This window comes from Pezoporus wallicus, unplaced genomic scaffold (genome assembly GCF_028554395.1).
Source record: "Pezoporus wallicus isolate ANWC-B61680 ecotype Strahan unplaced genomic scaffold, APGP_CSIRO_Pwel_v1 contig_5601, whole genome shotgun sequence".
NCBI lineage: Eukaryota > Metazoa > Chordata > Aves > Psittaciformes > Psittacidae > Pezoporus > Pezoporus wallicus.
The window spans coordinates 807,567-825,319 of record NW_026642944.1 but is presented as its reverse complement, the minus strand read 5'-3'; the positions used below and the strand labels follow the sequence as shown (position 1 = coordinate 825,319).

At 38.8% G+C, this 17,753-nt stretch overlaps 1 protein-coding gene across 1 annotated transcript in view; it reads left to right on the top strand.

The window, feature by feature from the left end:
* The window catches only part of FYB1 (FYN binding protein 1), a 46,618-nt gene that overhangs the window by 11,126 nt on the left and 17,739 nt on the right, over positions 1–17,753 (top strand). The window contains 4 exon segments of the mRNA XM_057433268.1: positions 10,499–10,679; positions 12,396–12,474; positions 14,348–14,394; positions 15,817–15,934. Coding sequence (XP_057289251.1) covers positions 10,499–10,679; positions 12,396–12,474; positions 14,348–14,394; positions 15,817–15,934 — 425 coding nt within the window.

Sequence of the window (17,753 nt, the reverse complement as noted above, 5' to 3'; positions counted from 1 at the left end):
GAGCTAAAATGCTGAATTTCAAGCAATATGAAAATTATGGGACTGAGAAATGAAACTCTGGGACTTTGAAGACCTTCAGTGCTTTTTTTACCTGGTCTCTTATTAGATTTCATGATGTTGATGTTTATTATTATTGGTCCCTCATACATTTACTGTAAAACTATGGAAGTGAATTTGAAATTATGATCATACAGATCTGCCAAGATCTTAACTTTGCTGTGTCTAGAAAAACTGGATGAGTATTTGCCTGTAGTTTAGTTTGTAGTGGAAATGAATGTAAAAGCTTCTCAGCTTTTCGGTAAGGACATTTCTCTCTCTTCTCTGAGAGAACCCAAATATTTATTGTTCAGCAGCATTAGACTGAAATACTTTACACCACTGAGAAACAAAAGAATCAGTTTTGAAGCTCCTAGAACTAGACAATGGTCAGCTGAAATAAAGTTGTGCATTTATCATGAAAATCATTCCTCAGTGTATGAAATCTCAGACAATGTACGTAGTTCAGTACAAATGCGTTGACATCACCTGTGTATGTCTGACCTCGAAGGAGTTGTCTTACTCATGGGACAAGAGTAGTTTCAGAAAAGCATTCTGTGTTCCTTTCTAATTTCAATATTGTTTCTTTGACTATCTTTCAATAGTTCAAACTTTAAGTTCCAAAAGACCAGGTGAATTAAATTTCCCTCAGTCTTTTTGCTCATATCTTCATCCTCCAGCTATAATTACATACACCACAGTTAGAGATTACGCATGTAAGACTAAGGTTTTCTACAAGCAAAGAGTGGAGACATGCTTTCAGTCTGCTTCAATTGGAGATAAATTTTTCAGACTCTTTAAGGGCCTCCACTGCAAAGAATGTTAATGCTATGGGAGAAACCTTGCCACACTGAAGTTTTTGTAGTATTACGTGTAATTGGCCAAGGATTAACCATGTAATTCTGCTAAAATCTGTAGACAAGACTACAGATGAAACTGCTAGTATGGCTTAAAGCACTGCAAAAGATAAATCACTGCAATTTAAAAATGAATGAAACCATCCTGATAGAAATATGAATGAGAAGTTATTTATCTGCCTAAGGAAATAGATAAATCTAATCCAAGTTATAGATAAAATAAGTCTTGAGGGAAGCTATCCTTTAGTAATCCCTTGCAGAAGATTGTTCTGGGTACAACTTGCTGTTGTGCAATAGGAACAAAAGTACACAAAAAACTTCGCAAATTAATATTTAAACTCATTGCCCATTATCATTTCCTTAGCTACAACAGTCCGCAATATCTTTAAAATAAATTAATGTGTTTTTTTACTTATAAACAAATAAAATGTATCCATCAATAAACCACCAGAGGGCAGTTATTAGTCACAAAATGTTATAATTTACACAACTGGCAAATTCATATATCTTCCTCTAACTATCTCTGGTTTTGTTTGTTCAGCCTTATGTGGCACACTTGTTCTCGCCCAGATTATCTGATTCTAGTAAAATCAAAAGTAAGATATGGGCTGTTTATATCATAGTATGAAGGCACAGGAAAATGTATTTTTCTCATGTAAATACTTGTTATAGTTTATGTAAGAATTCTAGAGTCATTCCTGCAGTTGACTATGCTAATTCTCATTGAGTGAGTTATAATAATTCCTGAGTGAAGGTTTCAAAATCTCAGATGCAGAATTTAGGACTCTTTAGGTAAATCATGCAAATTCTGTTGATTAAGCCTAAATGATCACTTAACAGGAATTTCAAACACACATTGATATGCAGTTTGAATTGTTTTGAGGACTCTTCTGTTATGAATCAAAGTATGTGTCTAATATATTCACTCAGTAGGTCTGGACTTCTGTTACAAACAAAACACGTAACGCATTACACTGTATTAGAAACCAGTGTCTATCCCCAGCAGTGTGAGTGCTGGATGGGTTTAGCACAATGTGTTTGGGATTACACCATATACGAAAGGACTTTTTGTGAGGGAATGTTGAGAACACTAATTAGAAACAAGAATTTAAAAAGTGTCAAAAAAATAAGACAGCTATGAGTTTATTATGGAAGGTGATAGAAAGTAGATGGCTAGAAAGAAAGCAGTAACATTGACGTAACTGAGTAATTCTGTCTGCTTAATTATGTTACTTTAATTATGTTTGTCCTCCATCTCTGAATACTTGCTGTTGCTGTTCTTTATTCATGCATATGAAATGGAGTATACCATGCAGTGCAAAATTAACTGGCTCAGGTTTATAAATACTTCTTATTAAAAAAAAGAAGTAATTATTAAGGCTTCTTATCAGACAGTGAAAAGTTTCACCTATATTTCAATTGGGAATTAATTTTGTGTTCCCCTTTAAATAAGGATAAGCATCTGCATATGACTACACATCTGTAGTCTGAAATCACTTTCCTTATGGCAGCAGCACTGCCCAGATGAAATGTTCTGAATATGTAACCTTAAGGCTCAGTCTGGTGAGCTTTAACATACCAAAGACTTTGGATGAAACCTGTGGGTTTTCTTTTGGGAGTAAGATTACATGCCTGCTTAATATTTTTCACCTGTCAATCCTAAATGTATACTTAGACATTCACTTTTGGGTGATGTTTATCCTTCATCTGTTTTTCTCTACATTCTCACACAGAATGGGAATACCCTCTATCAGATGTGTAGTCTGGGACTTATATTGAATAGTTGTTAAGTATTAGGTGAAATACCATTGATGTAGTCTGTGCATCTGTTCTGGAAACAAGATATCCCAATTGAGATCAATGAGAAGTTCTGCTTTAAAAAAAGACAAATTCTCTGTTATCTCTGATCACGTTTTTCATTATGTACAAGAAGCAATCAACAAAGTAGTCTGAAAATGGATGGAGATCTGTACTAAAAAAAAAATTCAGGACTTCACATGTAGTTACACAGTCAAAAGTTTTGCATTTTGATAGAAGCATCCTTTAATAAAACAAAGTGCTTTTGAGCTACTCTGCAAATGCAATATTGGTTTTCAGTTTTACTGCAAAACATTTCACCATTTCTATATGCAAGACCTGGGAAGCTTCCTCAGTTTTACAGAGGGTTTGCTAACGACCTGCAGCAACATCTGCAGGAGCTGATCACCCACTTCCTGCTTAATTCAAAATGTTCAGAGAACTATTCTCAGCTTCCCTAACCCACATATTAATTTAGATACAAGCCATGGTTTCAGGTTTCACAGTTATGCGACTTTGGAGCTGCTCGAAGTAAGCAGGTAAACTTGCAACATTACTGAAGCTCAGTGCTTTTAATTATGCTGTTATTAGACATCCTGTAACAACAGAGACATGAAGCTTATTGGAGACACTGCTCACATTTTGAAAACAAAATCCACAGAAAGTTTTTGATTATTGCCATCCTTGAGTCCAGACCCCCTTTAAGAAATGCCCGGGTACAATCCTGCTTTCTGTTTCCCTTTCCCATGCTCCTTCTCTTTCCCTCTCCTCTCCTCTCCTCTCCTCCCCTCTCCTCTCCTCTCCTCTCCTCTCCCCTCCTCTCCTCTCCTCTCCTCTCCTCTCCTCTCCCCTCCTCTCCTCTCTCCTCTCCCTTTCCCCTCCCCCCCTTGATTTTACTTTTTCTTTCCTTCAAAATATCTCTTTTTCAAGATGATTTCTATTGTTGCAAGATAAAAGCTTTGTGTCAAGTAATCACATTCTGTTGCAATACAAGTTGAACTGATCATGACAGCCTGTATCTTCAGCCAATGGATGCTGAACTGCAGGTGTGAGTGCTAAACATGTTTTTTGTGTGTTTTTTTTTTCCTTTGAGCACTTCTGCTTAGGTTGATAATACCATTATTCATCTATGTGCCATTCTCTCACCCAAGCCATATCAATAGCTTGGTATTTAGAGACGGGAATGAATAGAGACATTATTTTCACCTGTAACACCCTTGCACCTGAGTCCAATTTATTTTATGATTTTGAAAAGGAATGGAGGGACTGGCCCTGGACAAAGTCCTGGATCCCATGATTCTTATCCTGCTTAACTACTTCTTACCTCTGTTACTCCAATAAGGATGCCTAGCAGTGGTGGGAATTCTCTGCAATTCACCACTTATTTCTGGATTAGCATCTCAGGGTAGAATAATAGAATCATAGAATAGTTAGGGTTGGAAAGGACCTTAAGATCATCTAGTTCCAACCCCCCTGCCATGGGCAGGGACACCTCATACTAAACCATCTCACCCAAGGCTCGTCCAACCTAGCCCTGAACACCACCAGGGATGGAGCATTCAAAACTTCCCTGGGCAGCCCATTCCAGTTCCAGTGCCTCACCACCCTTACAGTAAAGAACTTCCTCCTTATATCTAAACTAGACTTCCCCTATTTAAGTTTTAACCCATTACCCCTTGTCCTATCACTACAGTCTCTAATGAAGAGTCCCTCCCCAGCATTCTTATAGGCCCCCTTCAGATACTGGAAGGCTGCTATGAGGTCTCCACGCAGCCTTCTCTTCTCCAGGCTGAACAGCCCCAACTTTCTCAGCCTGTCTTCACATGGGAGGTGCTCCAGTCCCCTGATCATCCTCCTGGCCTCCTCTGGACTCGTTCCACCAGTTCCATGTCCTTTTTATGTTGAGGACACCAGAACTGCACACAGTACTCCAAATGAGGTCTCATGCAAGCAGAGTAGAGGGGCAGGATCACCTCCTTCGACCTGCTGGTCACACTCCTTTTGATGCAGCCCAGGATACGGTTGGCTTTCTGGGCTGCAAGCGCACACTGAAGCTGGTTCGTGTTCATTTTCTCATCAACCAACACCCCCAAGTCCTTCTCTGCAGGGCTGCTCTGAATCTCTTCTCTGCCCAACCTGTAGCTGTGCCTGGGATTGCTCCGACCCAGGTGGAGGACCTTGCACTTGGCATGGTTAAACTTCATAAGGTTGGCATCTGCCCACCTCACAAGCATGTCAAGGTCCCTCTGGATGGCATTCCTTCCCTCCAATATATCAACCGAACCACACAGCTTGGTGTCATCGGCAAACTTGCTGAGGGCGCGCTCAATCCCACTGTCCATGTCAGTGACGAAGATGTTGAACAAGACCGGTCCCAACACTGATCCCTGAGGGATACAGCTCGTTACTGCTCTCCAGCTGGATTTTGAGCCATTGACCACAACTCTCTGCATGCGGCCACCCAGACAGTTCTTCATCCACTGAGTGGTCCACCTATCAAATTGATGTCTCTCCAATTTAGAGACAAGGATGTCATGTGGGACAGTTTCGAACACTTTGCACAAGTCCAGGTCAACTGCTCTACCCGTCCATCAGTTCTTTAGCCCCACCATAGAAGGTCACCAAATTGGTCAGGCAGGATTTCCCCTTAGTGAAGCCATGGCTGTCACCAAGCACCTTGTTGTTTTTCATGTGCCTTAGCATGCCTTCCAGGAGAATCTGCTCCAAGATTTTGCCAGGCAGAGAGGTGAGACTGACTGGTCTGTAGTTCCCCAGGTCACCCATTATCCCCTTCTTGAAAATGGGGGTTATATTTCCCTTTTTCCAGTTGTCGGGAACTTCACCTGACTGCCATGATTTTTCAAATATGATGGTCAGTGGCTTAGCAACTTCATTCGCCAGCTCCTTCAGGACCCGTGGATGGATTTCATCAGGTCCTATGGACTTGTGCGAATTCAGGTTCTTAAGATGGTCTCGAACCAGATCCTCTCCTACAGTGGTCCTAAAGTCTTCATTCTCACAATCCCTGAATCTGCTTTCCAAGACTTGTTTGGTGTGGTCAGAGCATTTGCCAGTGAAGACTGAGGCAAAGAAGTCATTAAGAACCTCAGCCTTCTTCAAATCCAGGGTAGCCAGTTCTCCTGATAGCTTCCAGAGAGGCCTACGTTGTCCTTAGTCTATCTTTTATTAGCAATGTACCTATAGAATCCCTTAATTTAGCATCTCAGTAGAGAACTGAGGATTTTAGCAAGGTGAGAATGGATCTTTTTCCCATTGTGTCCTCAAGCTTATTTCTGACTATGTAAAGTACATGGGTTAAAACACTTGGACTTATTTAGGGGTTTTAACTAGTTTCTCTTGGAGTTCACACAAGAGAGGTATTAGGGTATTGCTAATATGCAGGTTGATTTCTCTTCAGGTTGTTGAACACAGAATATCTGGATATGAAGGGAGGATGGGATGTTTCTCTAGGTATTATGTCAGCTACCAAACAGGTATCAGTGTTTTTTCTTCACAAGCCAAGAATGGCAAGGGTCAAAGTCACAAATTCTTTATCAAGCCAACTCCAGTGCCCTAAACTTCTGGATAAATAAACATTCTCCAAGAATGTACATGACCTTTGCTCACTGCATGTGTGGAATTTGTTTGAGAAGGTTCCCCAAGAGCACAGGAGTGTTTGAAGTGTTCTGTGCATAGTTCTGCTGTAAGGGCTGATGTCAAGCACAATTAAAGAAGTATAATATGACAAGCAGCAGTTTAATGGGATATTTGGTACTTTCTATGGACAGTTATTTACTATGGCAAATTTATCTTAGTTCCAATACAGCTGCAGAGGTTTTGAGGAACTCATTGCTTTTCATATACGCTTTCATTTCTTTGTGAAGAGCTTCAGTTTCTGCATCTGTTTCTTCAGTGCAGCACAGCATGTGAAAAAACTTTAAGAGTCCCAAGAAGCAGAAAGAGGCTATCTGGTCATTGAGCTGTTTGTTAGTGTCAAAGCGACCACACAGTGATGGTCCTTAACACTGTTTCCTGTGATGAGAGTGCTTTGGATACATGTGAAGCCAGAATGTTGTTTCAATTTGTTTTCTTGTTCTGAGTGTCCAGAGCTGACTTCAGTTCCTCTACCCACACAGAGCCTTTCCATGTTCTTAGTGTACCAAGCGTACACAAAAAGATGGAACTGGAGTCAAAAAGAAATTCTCCGTTAAAACAGGAAATAAAACACTACTGAAACATTTTGATATCTTTGGCTCCATGGGCCTGATTATAAGAGCTTTTTCATAATAAATGTCACCTTTCATACTAAATGTAACTCATCCCATTATTTTCAGTACTAGAATTAAAGCATTTTACGCCCACATCAGTCTCAGTCATAAGTGTAGGCAATTACAACTCTAAAGGTAGTGAAGAAAATAGTTAAATAGTTAAAGAAGTAGTGAAGAAAATAGTTGAAAAATAAAAAAGCATTGTTTACATTAATATGATGATCATTCAGTTATTGTTAGATTCCAGCAGTGTACATAAATTAAAAGGGACAGCTTGTTCAGCCCTTATACTTAAAAATAAGTAATTAATATATAATGCATGTGATGTCCTTTCCTGGCTCAGTTTCCTATTGCCTGAATTTGGCTCCCAAGACACATCAGATTAAAGAAGTATTATGCACAGAGACTTGAACAGACTTTTTACCTTGATCCCAAAAAATATTTACAATAAAGTAAGGGTGTATGAAGACAATGCATTTATGTCAACATGTACACAACACTGTATTAGGGAAACATGACACTGTTAAAACATAGAAATTTGACAATATAATTAATACCAACTAATATGTCTTTAAAACAAAACAAAATGAAAAAACAAAACAAAACACAGCTTTCTGGCTTCTTTTTTTCATTAGAATCTGCTTAAAAGAATTCTGTTGCAGATACATGCTTAGATTGCCAGTGTTACTCATTTTTATCAGGGATTTTATCAGGGATTTATAGCTGGTAAATAAAGACTATGAAGACTTAAATGGGAACATAAAGTCCTCAGAGAGTCAGATATAACAAGAGAAAATCATGTGTAATCTCAGCTCATTTAGACAAAATTTGTCTTTACTCGAAGTACCCATGTAGAATGAAGAAATGTAAACCACACCTGCAAAGAGTTGTGTGATGTCTTGGGAACAAATCTAGATGTTCTAAACAACTCTACAAATTAGTAAGGACAATGATGTGCCAGGAAAGTCTAATGAATTATTGTTATCATTTTATAATCCTAAATTCTTAAAGATTTACCTTTAAGGATTCTTCATATAGTTACAAAGGTTTTGAATAAAAGATTTTGGTAATGGGCCTTAGTTTGATATTCAGGTGTCTGCACTTCCAAAACAGGAGGAGGGATAACAAATGGAGAAAATACTGAAATGCCCTAGATGCAATCAATAGGGATATGGCCAGATTAAGAATGGCTTGTAATACTGATCACTGCATGTGGCAGACAAGCGCATGCTGTGTAGAATTCCAGTGCCAGATTTTTTTCAATGCTGGCAAAGTTGGAGAGATTACAGAAATAGCTACAAATTAAGGGGAGGGGAGGGAAAGAAATGTTTTGGGAAAAGGCTAAAAGCTTTGCGTCTTTAAAGTTATCAAAATCTAGTAAGCAAAGGTAGAAATAAAAGTAATAGAACCTGAAGCCTGATGAGCTTGGGAAACAAGTAAAATACAAATTTTAACAGTGAGTGAACTCAACCAAACTCTGTAGTGGTATATTACTTCTCTCATTTTCAAACAAGTGAGACATCTTGCTGCAACATCAGTTTTAGCCAAAATTGTATTTTAGATCTCTAGTTGTTGGGCTCAATATAGGGCAAGTATTTTACATGTGGTGTCTTCTAAAATATATGACAAGAAACAGCAGATGTCATCTTTGAATTACAAGGGACATAAAGAAGCTGTTTGGTGTCCATCCATATGTGTACTAGAACTTATTCATGCCATCAGTTTATTCTACTTCTTCAACATGAACCTTCAAGCTATGGAAATTCCACTTTCAGTATTAGAAAGTGACTCCTAACAAACATTGCTGGCCTTTAAACACATTACTTCTTGCCTTCTCCATCACAGAAATGAAGAAAAAATATTTCCCTTTCTTCTTTGCCAGAGACTTAGGTATTAATTTTGTTTTCCCTCAGTCTTATCATATTCCCCTAAACAACCATCATTTGTTCAATGTATCTAGGAACCAATGTTTTCTAGACCTCTAATCTTTCTCACTTTTCTCCTATGGACTCTCTCCAACTGGTACACATTAATCCTGTGGTAGCTTCCCCCCTATGAAGTGGAAGGATTATTTTACTTGACTTTTAGATTATGCTTTTGCGTAAAATTATTAAAAGATGTGTTAGGTTTCTTAACAAAAGAACCAAAGAATTCACCAGTGTCAGCAGCAGCATTGAAACTTTCAGTATTCTGCTGTTTAAGTAATGGAGGAACTTAAACGGTTTCAAATGCAGTGCTGCTGACACACATGTTGACAAGTTACTCCAAGCATATCCAAAGCCCAGCATATCCAATTTTTTTTGAGTTCTTTGTTGGTAACAGAAAAATGGTTAAGACTTTGTAATTTCGCTTTGATTTCCATGTGATGCATGAAATGTCCTTCAAGTAGTTGTTGATTCCCCTTCTCCGTCCCTCAAGGACAGATTCTTAGACTCCTAAAGAGCTAAAGATAGCTCTTTCAGTAGTTTCTGTAACTTTCAGTCTTGCTATTAAGCATTCCTACATATTTGTCCTTGTTCTGTGTTCAAACCACTTTTTTCTAAAAAAAAAGTGAAAGTATATCTTTCTTGAGAAGATTTTTTTTTTCACTATACAGGTGTGAACTTGAAGAAAATCTCCAGAAAAAAAAAGTTCTTTTCAGTTTCACTTGGTTTAACTGAACTGTGAATTATCTTTTTCTTTCTTCTCTTTTTCTTAGATTTTGCTGGACTTCCCTCTGTACAGCTAGGGACAATTCTTTCTGAGTACCTTTAAATCCACTCATGATACTTGAAAGAAAACTCTAGTTTTCATGGCATTCAAACAGTGATATCATTTGGTTGTGTTGAATAACTTCTCTCAACGTGAACTTTCAAAGCAGTGGTTACTATGGTTGTACATGGAGCCTGAATTCAGTGCAGCACACAATTCACACATACCAACCCACTCATGTATTATGGTATCTGTGCCTGGTGCACTGCATCATCGTGTTTGTTAGGCTGCACCTGTTTGTGTAGCTTCTGTGCAGCTTCTCAAACTACCACTTTTCTGGTATGGGCTTGCTAGGAAATTAAGTCCAGACTTTTACAACTTAGGTTACAAATATATTTGAAGATGTACAGAGACTATTATACCTCTTAATCAGTGCCAAAATATCTTTTCATCCCTTCCCTTGAAACTCTGTCTCTGAGCAAGGTAAACTCCAGCAAGACTGCATCAGTGCTCACATGATGATCTGCTCATCTGCAGCTGATCTTTTCAAGTAATTTGTAGAATTAAATGATAATTCAATTTTGAGACAGCTTAAATAGTGGATGAACTGATATTTTTGTGTCTTATTCATATCTTGGCAAAAAAGATTTCAAGGCCTTCTATACATTCTTCTAGGCAGAGGCTCTCTGGCAAGATAAGGCACCAAATATATCTAAGTGAGTTCAACAAAATGTGTTTGCTCTGGGGTGTGTGCAGTACTGATATTGCATCCTAATGCTTCATGTAAACAGTGACGCTCCTTCCTCAGTTGTTTGCTTGATAAATTCAGACTGTCCTGCTTTTTTTCAGTCCCTAGAAATGAAGGTTTGAAACAGACAGTATCTCCCTCAGCAGCACTTTCCCTGCCTGTACCTCCACCACACCCTGCTATGCAGTTACCATCTCCTCCATCAGCCTCTCACCCATCTCTGCAGGCAGAAGCAGCTCCTAACCTGCCTCCGAGAAACATCAAGCCCAGCTTTGAAACAGTGTAAGTGAACATAAACCCAAAGGTCTGTATTTTCTCACCTTTTTCTATTACTTTGTTCATGCAGTAGCAGATTAAAGTTGCAGGTGTCCCGGATTTCTGTGGCAGCGAGGTCCCACACCACTTTCCTTGTCCTACCCTGTCCCTGGACAGTTTGGAATTAGGTTTGATTAGATTGAACCCTCCATCTCTTCAACTGTTTCCCCAAATTGTCTTATCTATAAAACCACTTTTTTTCTGCCTTGTTGGTAGAGGGGAGGAGGGAGAGAACAGACACCCCTCTGGGTTCATTAGACCAGAACAGTTCAAGGGCTTCATACACTGGTAGAAAATCATTTGTATCAGTAATTAAAGCTTTCCCCTGCCTTTTTCTGGGGAAGGAGGACCAGGAAGGTAAGGTCTATTGGTTGATACCCCAGGAAACAGCTGTGCAAGCCAGAGATACTGAGCTCAGTGCTGGTTATGAAACTGTACCAAGGGCTGTGCTGTGGCCTGTTGTGATAACACTGAAAAGCCTCTGTCACATATAGGGCTCTTTTCTAGATCCTTCCTCAAAGAGCTGCATACATAATGGGAACCTCTCAGTGATGAAGAGCTAAGCCCACTTCATTCCAGTGTCAAAACTGACCAGAAACAAGCTGATCCTGAATAATCACCCTCTCTCTGGCCAGTGGTTATGGCAAATAGCAGGAAACAGACAACAGGGAGAATGTATTAGGCATTAGAGAGGTGTGGATTAGCATATGCCCCATCCAGCAGCAGGAGCACTGGCCACCTTTCTGCAGCCACTGATGCAGCTCCCCAGACACCCTCCTTGCCAAGTGCTTGGGATCCAAGTGTGCTCTGTCTTCAGGAATGGGGAAAATTTACTTACAGATTGTCCTTGCACTCTCCTGTTCCTGTGTGCCCTTTGGGCCCTCCCTTCTGCTGAAAATGTGTGCCTGGATGCTGACACTGTTCCTTTCACCATGTCTTCGTTGCTTTCTCCATCAGGCCAATTTTAAAACATCACATTCTGCTTTCAAGTCCTTTCTTTGATTACATTTCTTTGTTGATGGCTGTCATCTCTAGTTTTCTTTCAACTAACATAAGGTAAAGTTAAAAGTCCCTGATATTATTATTAGTTACATTCTCAATTCTTGCTTCTCTCAGTTTGACATCACTTTTAAATCTAACAGCATCAGAGACTTTTACCTGGGCTAACTTTATACCACTGTTTCTCTTATCCCTTGTTCAGACTTTAAGCTCTGCAAATCAAGGAGCATATTTTAGAGCTATATTTAACAAGGAGCAAAAGTCTGGCATTCTGCTTATGCATTGTGTAAGAAGCCTGCACCTGTGAAGATGGTTAAAAAGCCCAAAAGATTCTTTGCATTCTGTCAGCCCATCTGCCTATTATATTTTTTCACACAATTTTCATTTGTAAACAAATAGCATAGGTAAGTTCTTCTCCATAGAGTGCCTTTGGCTCATTTTCTCGTTTTATATTCAGAATCTAGGTGTCCTGATTTCTAGGTGTCTGGGGCTGGGGCGGGGGGGGATAAAAAAAATGCTGCAGTTAAGAAGAACAATTAGTGAATCTTGTGGGTACTTAAGTAGCTTACAAGGCTCAACAGCCTGTCCACACATTGTATAAAATAGCTGAAAAAACACGAGAACAATGGTGCTTGAAAATGCAATCTCCATAGGTTTCACATGTCCCCTTTTTCATATTTACAGAAGTCCAGAAAATGAAGAAAATTATGATGATGTTGAATTTGTTTCACAGGGTAAGATGCATACATTTTAATTAATGGCAGTTGTAAGAATCTGTAAGCATACTGTATTTATAAGATAAGCAAAAGGAAATCGTATTTGTGAGTGACTTGTGTTACTAATTATGCTGTTTCTGCAGCTTTATCCTTGAAGTTAGTTATCTGATAACACTAACTGTTCTATAATTAATATGACAGACTCTCAGGGACTGCTTTAAATATCCCCCTTTTATTCAGTTGGAAGTATGCTGGGACTATAAATTACCAGGTTTTCAAATCTGAACCAAAAGGAATGCTGCTCTTCCAGAGCTGACGTTGCATGCTCTGGTGAAACAGGCATTGTTTTATACTTGATTAAAAAAAAAATAAATTGTTGACTGTGCTTTTAATGTCTCTTTGTGGTCTGCCTTCAATAAAAGGCAGTGAGTCACTATGTTGTACCAGGAGCAGCCGGAGAAGCAGATTGTGACACAAAGAATTTCAATCTGCCTTCTGATCTCTCCTCTGGAGGACTTGGTTTGTGCCAGGCACAGTATGCATCATTTAGTGTGCTAGCCATCCCTGCCATACAGCAATGTGAGCTGTAGAGCTGAAACTGAGCCCAAGCTCTTTTCTCACCTAACTGCCAGCAGAGTAAGGAGGAAGGAGGAAATTCACAGTTTCTTCTCCTGCAGCTCAGGGTAGAGCTGGCTTAGCAGAAGAGCCTTTGCCTCCGTATTCAGCTGTGGGCCTGGTGCAAGCATGTTCTTTGAGGTTTATTTGGATTTATTAGATTTTTAACAACTCCTTTCTTGCATGAATAGGCATTTTGTAAACAAATAGCATAGGTAAGTTCATCATTGTCACTAAAGAATTTTTTTAAAAAAATTCCACTTTTGAAAATACATGGTGAAATATGCTGTTTTGTAGATATTTCTAGTTTACAGTGTATTACAAAAGCAAACTGAAAAAAACCTCTGATTTTTGCATTCATACCCCTATTAAAAGCCAGAAGCTTTCTACTTAATATCACTGGTATTAGTAGCAATTTGTAAATAGTTAATGCTAGAATGAATTATTTTCTGTACATCAAAAAATAAATACCTTGTTTTCATTTTTTGCCATATAGGTCATCAAAACACAGAGGGGGTAAGTGTTATCATCCTTAACAAACCAATCCTTTTAACACGAACTTACAAATTTAGTAAAATCCTTTCAATACATTAGAAAACTTAATTGCTGAATGAATCCAGTATATTGACAGCCAATTGTAGAAACACTTACTTACTGTGAAGTAAAGAAATAAAACTGGTTAAGTGGAGAAAACTGGAGCTAATTATGAAAGCTGGCTAGACACCAGAAATTGATTTTTAAAAAGCAAAATCACCCCTTCTATTTCCACTAATATTTTATTTCACTAAAATTTTCCAGAAACAAGAACAGCTTAAACTACAACATTGTTTTATTCCAGTAATAAACCACTTGTTTCAGTTCAGCACAGGTTTGTATTGGTGTCTTTAAGTAGATACATTAAATGTATTAGGACTAAAACAGTCTCTGAGACCTTCATCTGAGTCCCGTGTAGATCCCTACTGTTCTAGTTTAACTACTGCTAACCCTAGTAGCTTCACCGTGACAGTGCAATAATCAACACAGACAAAGGCTTTCCAGGACTAACAACTGCACTTGAAACATCCACTTTGGATTAAGCAATGTGCTAGTATGATTATAATCAGGACTTCATAGGTGCAGTATCATAGAAACAAAGGCAGAAAAAAGGAACAGTGGGTTTGAATAATATAGTACCTTGGTTTGGGATGATTAAACTTGTTTGTATTTTCATTTTGCTGGAAATGTTTTTATGTAGTTTTTATGAAGCTTACATAGCAGGTCCAGTTTCTTCATGTCTTTCCATTGAAAACTAAATTTTTCTTACAGGGCCAAGAAAGTGATGGTGAGATGTATGAAGACATAAATGACATCAGGTAGTAATTTTAAACTCTAGAAACTATTGTATCTTTGTTACTAAAAGATTGCTAACAAAGTTATTTCACCTGGCACAAAAGAGTGATCCCACTGTAGTCCCTGCCAGGCATTGTTGCATTCATTCATTTTGCCCAGAGAAAGTCCAGTTGTTCTCAGGTTCTTTCCTACTTAGATCTGCTGTGCCCTGGGCTGGGAAAATCTCCTGCAATAAAATCATGTGATTACTATGATCAAGATAACAAAAGTCTGATTTCTGATCTAAGGAACATGTCTGAATCACTGGTTGGAATTACAGCCTAGGAGGAAAAATAAGCTCAGCCCCTAGGCACTATGGTCCCAGATAGAGCTTTTGTTGTGGTTGTTTTTCTTGCATTCTTGGTAAATGTTCTTAGAACTCATATGAAAGGCTGGATTTACAATTTACTCATGGCCTGAGTCCTCTATCTTAGGTACTGAGACAGAATATGAACTCGACCTATTCTTCTGCCATTTAGTCCCTTCCTTTGAGAAGTCTCTTGTCCTGCTAATGTATAAATGTATGGGATTCACTGTAGGACAACAGCCAAAGAAAAGCTAATTCCCTTCGAATCAGTAACAGTCTAAAGTTCCTTGTTGAAGATGTAGAATGACTTTCAGCAAAAACTTATTAATTCCCTCTGAAAACAGATCATTTTAAAACTACATAATCAAAACAAGCAATCCTTTTTCAGTCTTCTTTTTTTAATGTAATTTAAGCATATTAGTTTAGCTAAAGTACCAAAAAAGGAAGAGGAGGGACCCACACTCAGTCATTTCCATAGGGTCTGTAAAGCACAGCTCTTCCAGTGAAACCATTGGCACCAAATGGCAGAGCTGTAGCTATAGTCCGAATTACATCCCAGGGCCTAGACCTCAGTGCCATCCAGTACATGAGGCACAGAAGGCAATGTACCCTAGTGTGATAGGCATATTTGTGATGTGGTGCAGAAGACTGTCTGTCATTTATGTAGAATGCAATTAGGTTTAAAACCTCAGTGCAGTGGTATCTCAGGCTCCATTTCAGGCTGCATCAACCACTGACGGCCTGAGTAAATATTTAACAGCTGCAGTCAGTGCCACAGCACCCAGACAGCTACCAATTTCCGAGCTTGATTTCTAAAATTAGCTCAGAAGTGTTTAAATATGCACATAGAGCCAGTTTTTTACCTCCAGATAAACTTCTCTGGTATATTGTCCTCTTAAGGACAGGCACTTTAAATTATATTTGAAATACAAGATAAAGGGCTGCTTACTCTATCTGTTGCATCCAGACTAGGGTTGGGAATCTGTAGCTTTGATGTCAGTCTTTTTCCACCACATATAGTTCTTTGTTAACCTTGGAAAAGGCAGTTTTAGTGAGATTTGTTTCACAGTTACATTCAATCCTGGCAATGCACTTTCAGATCATCAAGGGAAAAAGAGAAGAAGTGGGACAAGGAAGAAAAGAGAAGAGTGGACCAAGAGAAGAAGGAACAAAAGGAAAAAGAAAAGAAAGAGCAGGAAATAAGGAAGAAGTTCAAAGTAAGCTTTTTGTTTTCTAATCTAACCAAAGACATGTAAGAAGCATTGTTTAGCATTGTCAAGTTCAAAATACACTTTTCAGCTAGAAACAAACCATTTGTTATGATAGGTAGTTCAAGCACCTGGATGAATTCTGAATAAAGGTTTAAGTTACCCTTTTATGTTTGGCATATGCTTGAGTTCAGGCTCTGTACTGAGGGCAGAGTCAGTTTCAGTGTTTATACTGTTTTCATTAAACTCCCTTCTCACATTCTTTTTATGTAAAAAAAGTCTTAAAAACATTTCCTTCCACTTTTCTGTTTAAAAACATTTACATCACTAATATCATCAAAAGTCCTTAATAAAAGTGGAAATTGGATTACATATACTTAATGGGTTTTGCTTCGCTGGAGTCAAATACAACTGTATCCAGCCCTTAAGAGATTTCAGCATTCTACTACATTACCCTTTCCTTGGTCTAAAGGGACCTAAAGGGGCATCCAGCTAGGGGCTAAATGATGAGACAGTTCTTTCTGGTTTGTATCATTTTTATAAAGCTGGTGCAGCATGCTACCACAGTCTACAAACCTGCCAGTCATTCTCTGTTGACTAATGCCTGTTCACTGTGCTGCACTGTACTGATTTCAGCATTGTACATAGTGGGCAGCTTTGTCTTTCTTCATATTACGCTCTCTCTGTACACAGTAAAACCATGATGATTCTCTCACATCATAGCCTTGGTCTGCTGTGGAGAGACTGCCATGAGCTGAGGAGCAAATATTGAAGGAAAACAGTAATAGTTAATAATAGTGGGTTAGCTGGTGTTTGGCAGGCCCCAAGTCTATTTTTCAAATCACTCCTGTGGAGTGGAGGCATTAGGGCACAGAATGCTTTCAGACTGCAGATTGCTGTCTTGCAGTCATTAAGGTGTGTTGTTATTCTTAAAAGCAGACAAATACATTTTAATATATATTTTCTTTCACATTTCTTCACTGCCTGAGCTAGTCTGTAATTGTCGAAGGCCACTAGCCTCTGTAAAATCACATGTATCTTAAAGACACAGATACTAAATCCAAAATGGTTTCTTCATAACATGTACTAAAGATTTCACAAAGAGAATCCTGAATTCCAGTAAACATTGTGATCATCTCCTGTGAGTACTTGTAGGATCATTTACAGATCAGAATTGTAAACACAGGACATTATGTGGTAGACATATTTATGTTAATGCACATTTACTCATACGATTTGTATCGGCAACGGTGTGGCAGCAGGGCCAGGGCAGTGATCACCCCCCTGTACTGGGCGCTGGTGAGGCTGCACCTGAAATCGTGGTTTGACCCCCTCACTAGAGAGACATTGAGGTACTGGAGCAGGTCCAGAAAATGGCAGAGAAGCTGGTGAAAGGTCTGGAGCACACGTCTGATGAGGAACAGCTGAGGGAAATGGGGGTGTTTAGTCTGGAAGCTGAGGGGAGCACTTACCACTCTCTACAACTACTCTTACCCCAAGTAACAAGTGATTGATTGTTGGTTTTTTGTTTGCTTGTGAGTTGTTTTATTTTTCTATTTTTTTAGGTCCCAGTTTAGACCACTGCTGCAGAGATTACTTAGCTCTGGTTAATCCTTACTCTTTTGCTCTTCAGAAGCTTTTACTTTTCTATCTGAAAAAGGAAGCTATTTGTTTTAAGACCCCACAAAACTACTCTTTTCTGACTTACCTCATTTACTACTGATATGTTGACTCATATTAGGAAAAAATTCTTCACAGAAAGGGTTGTCTAGTACTGGAACAGGCTGTCCAGGGAAGTAGTGGAGTCACCATCTCTGTGGGTACTTTA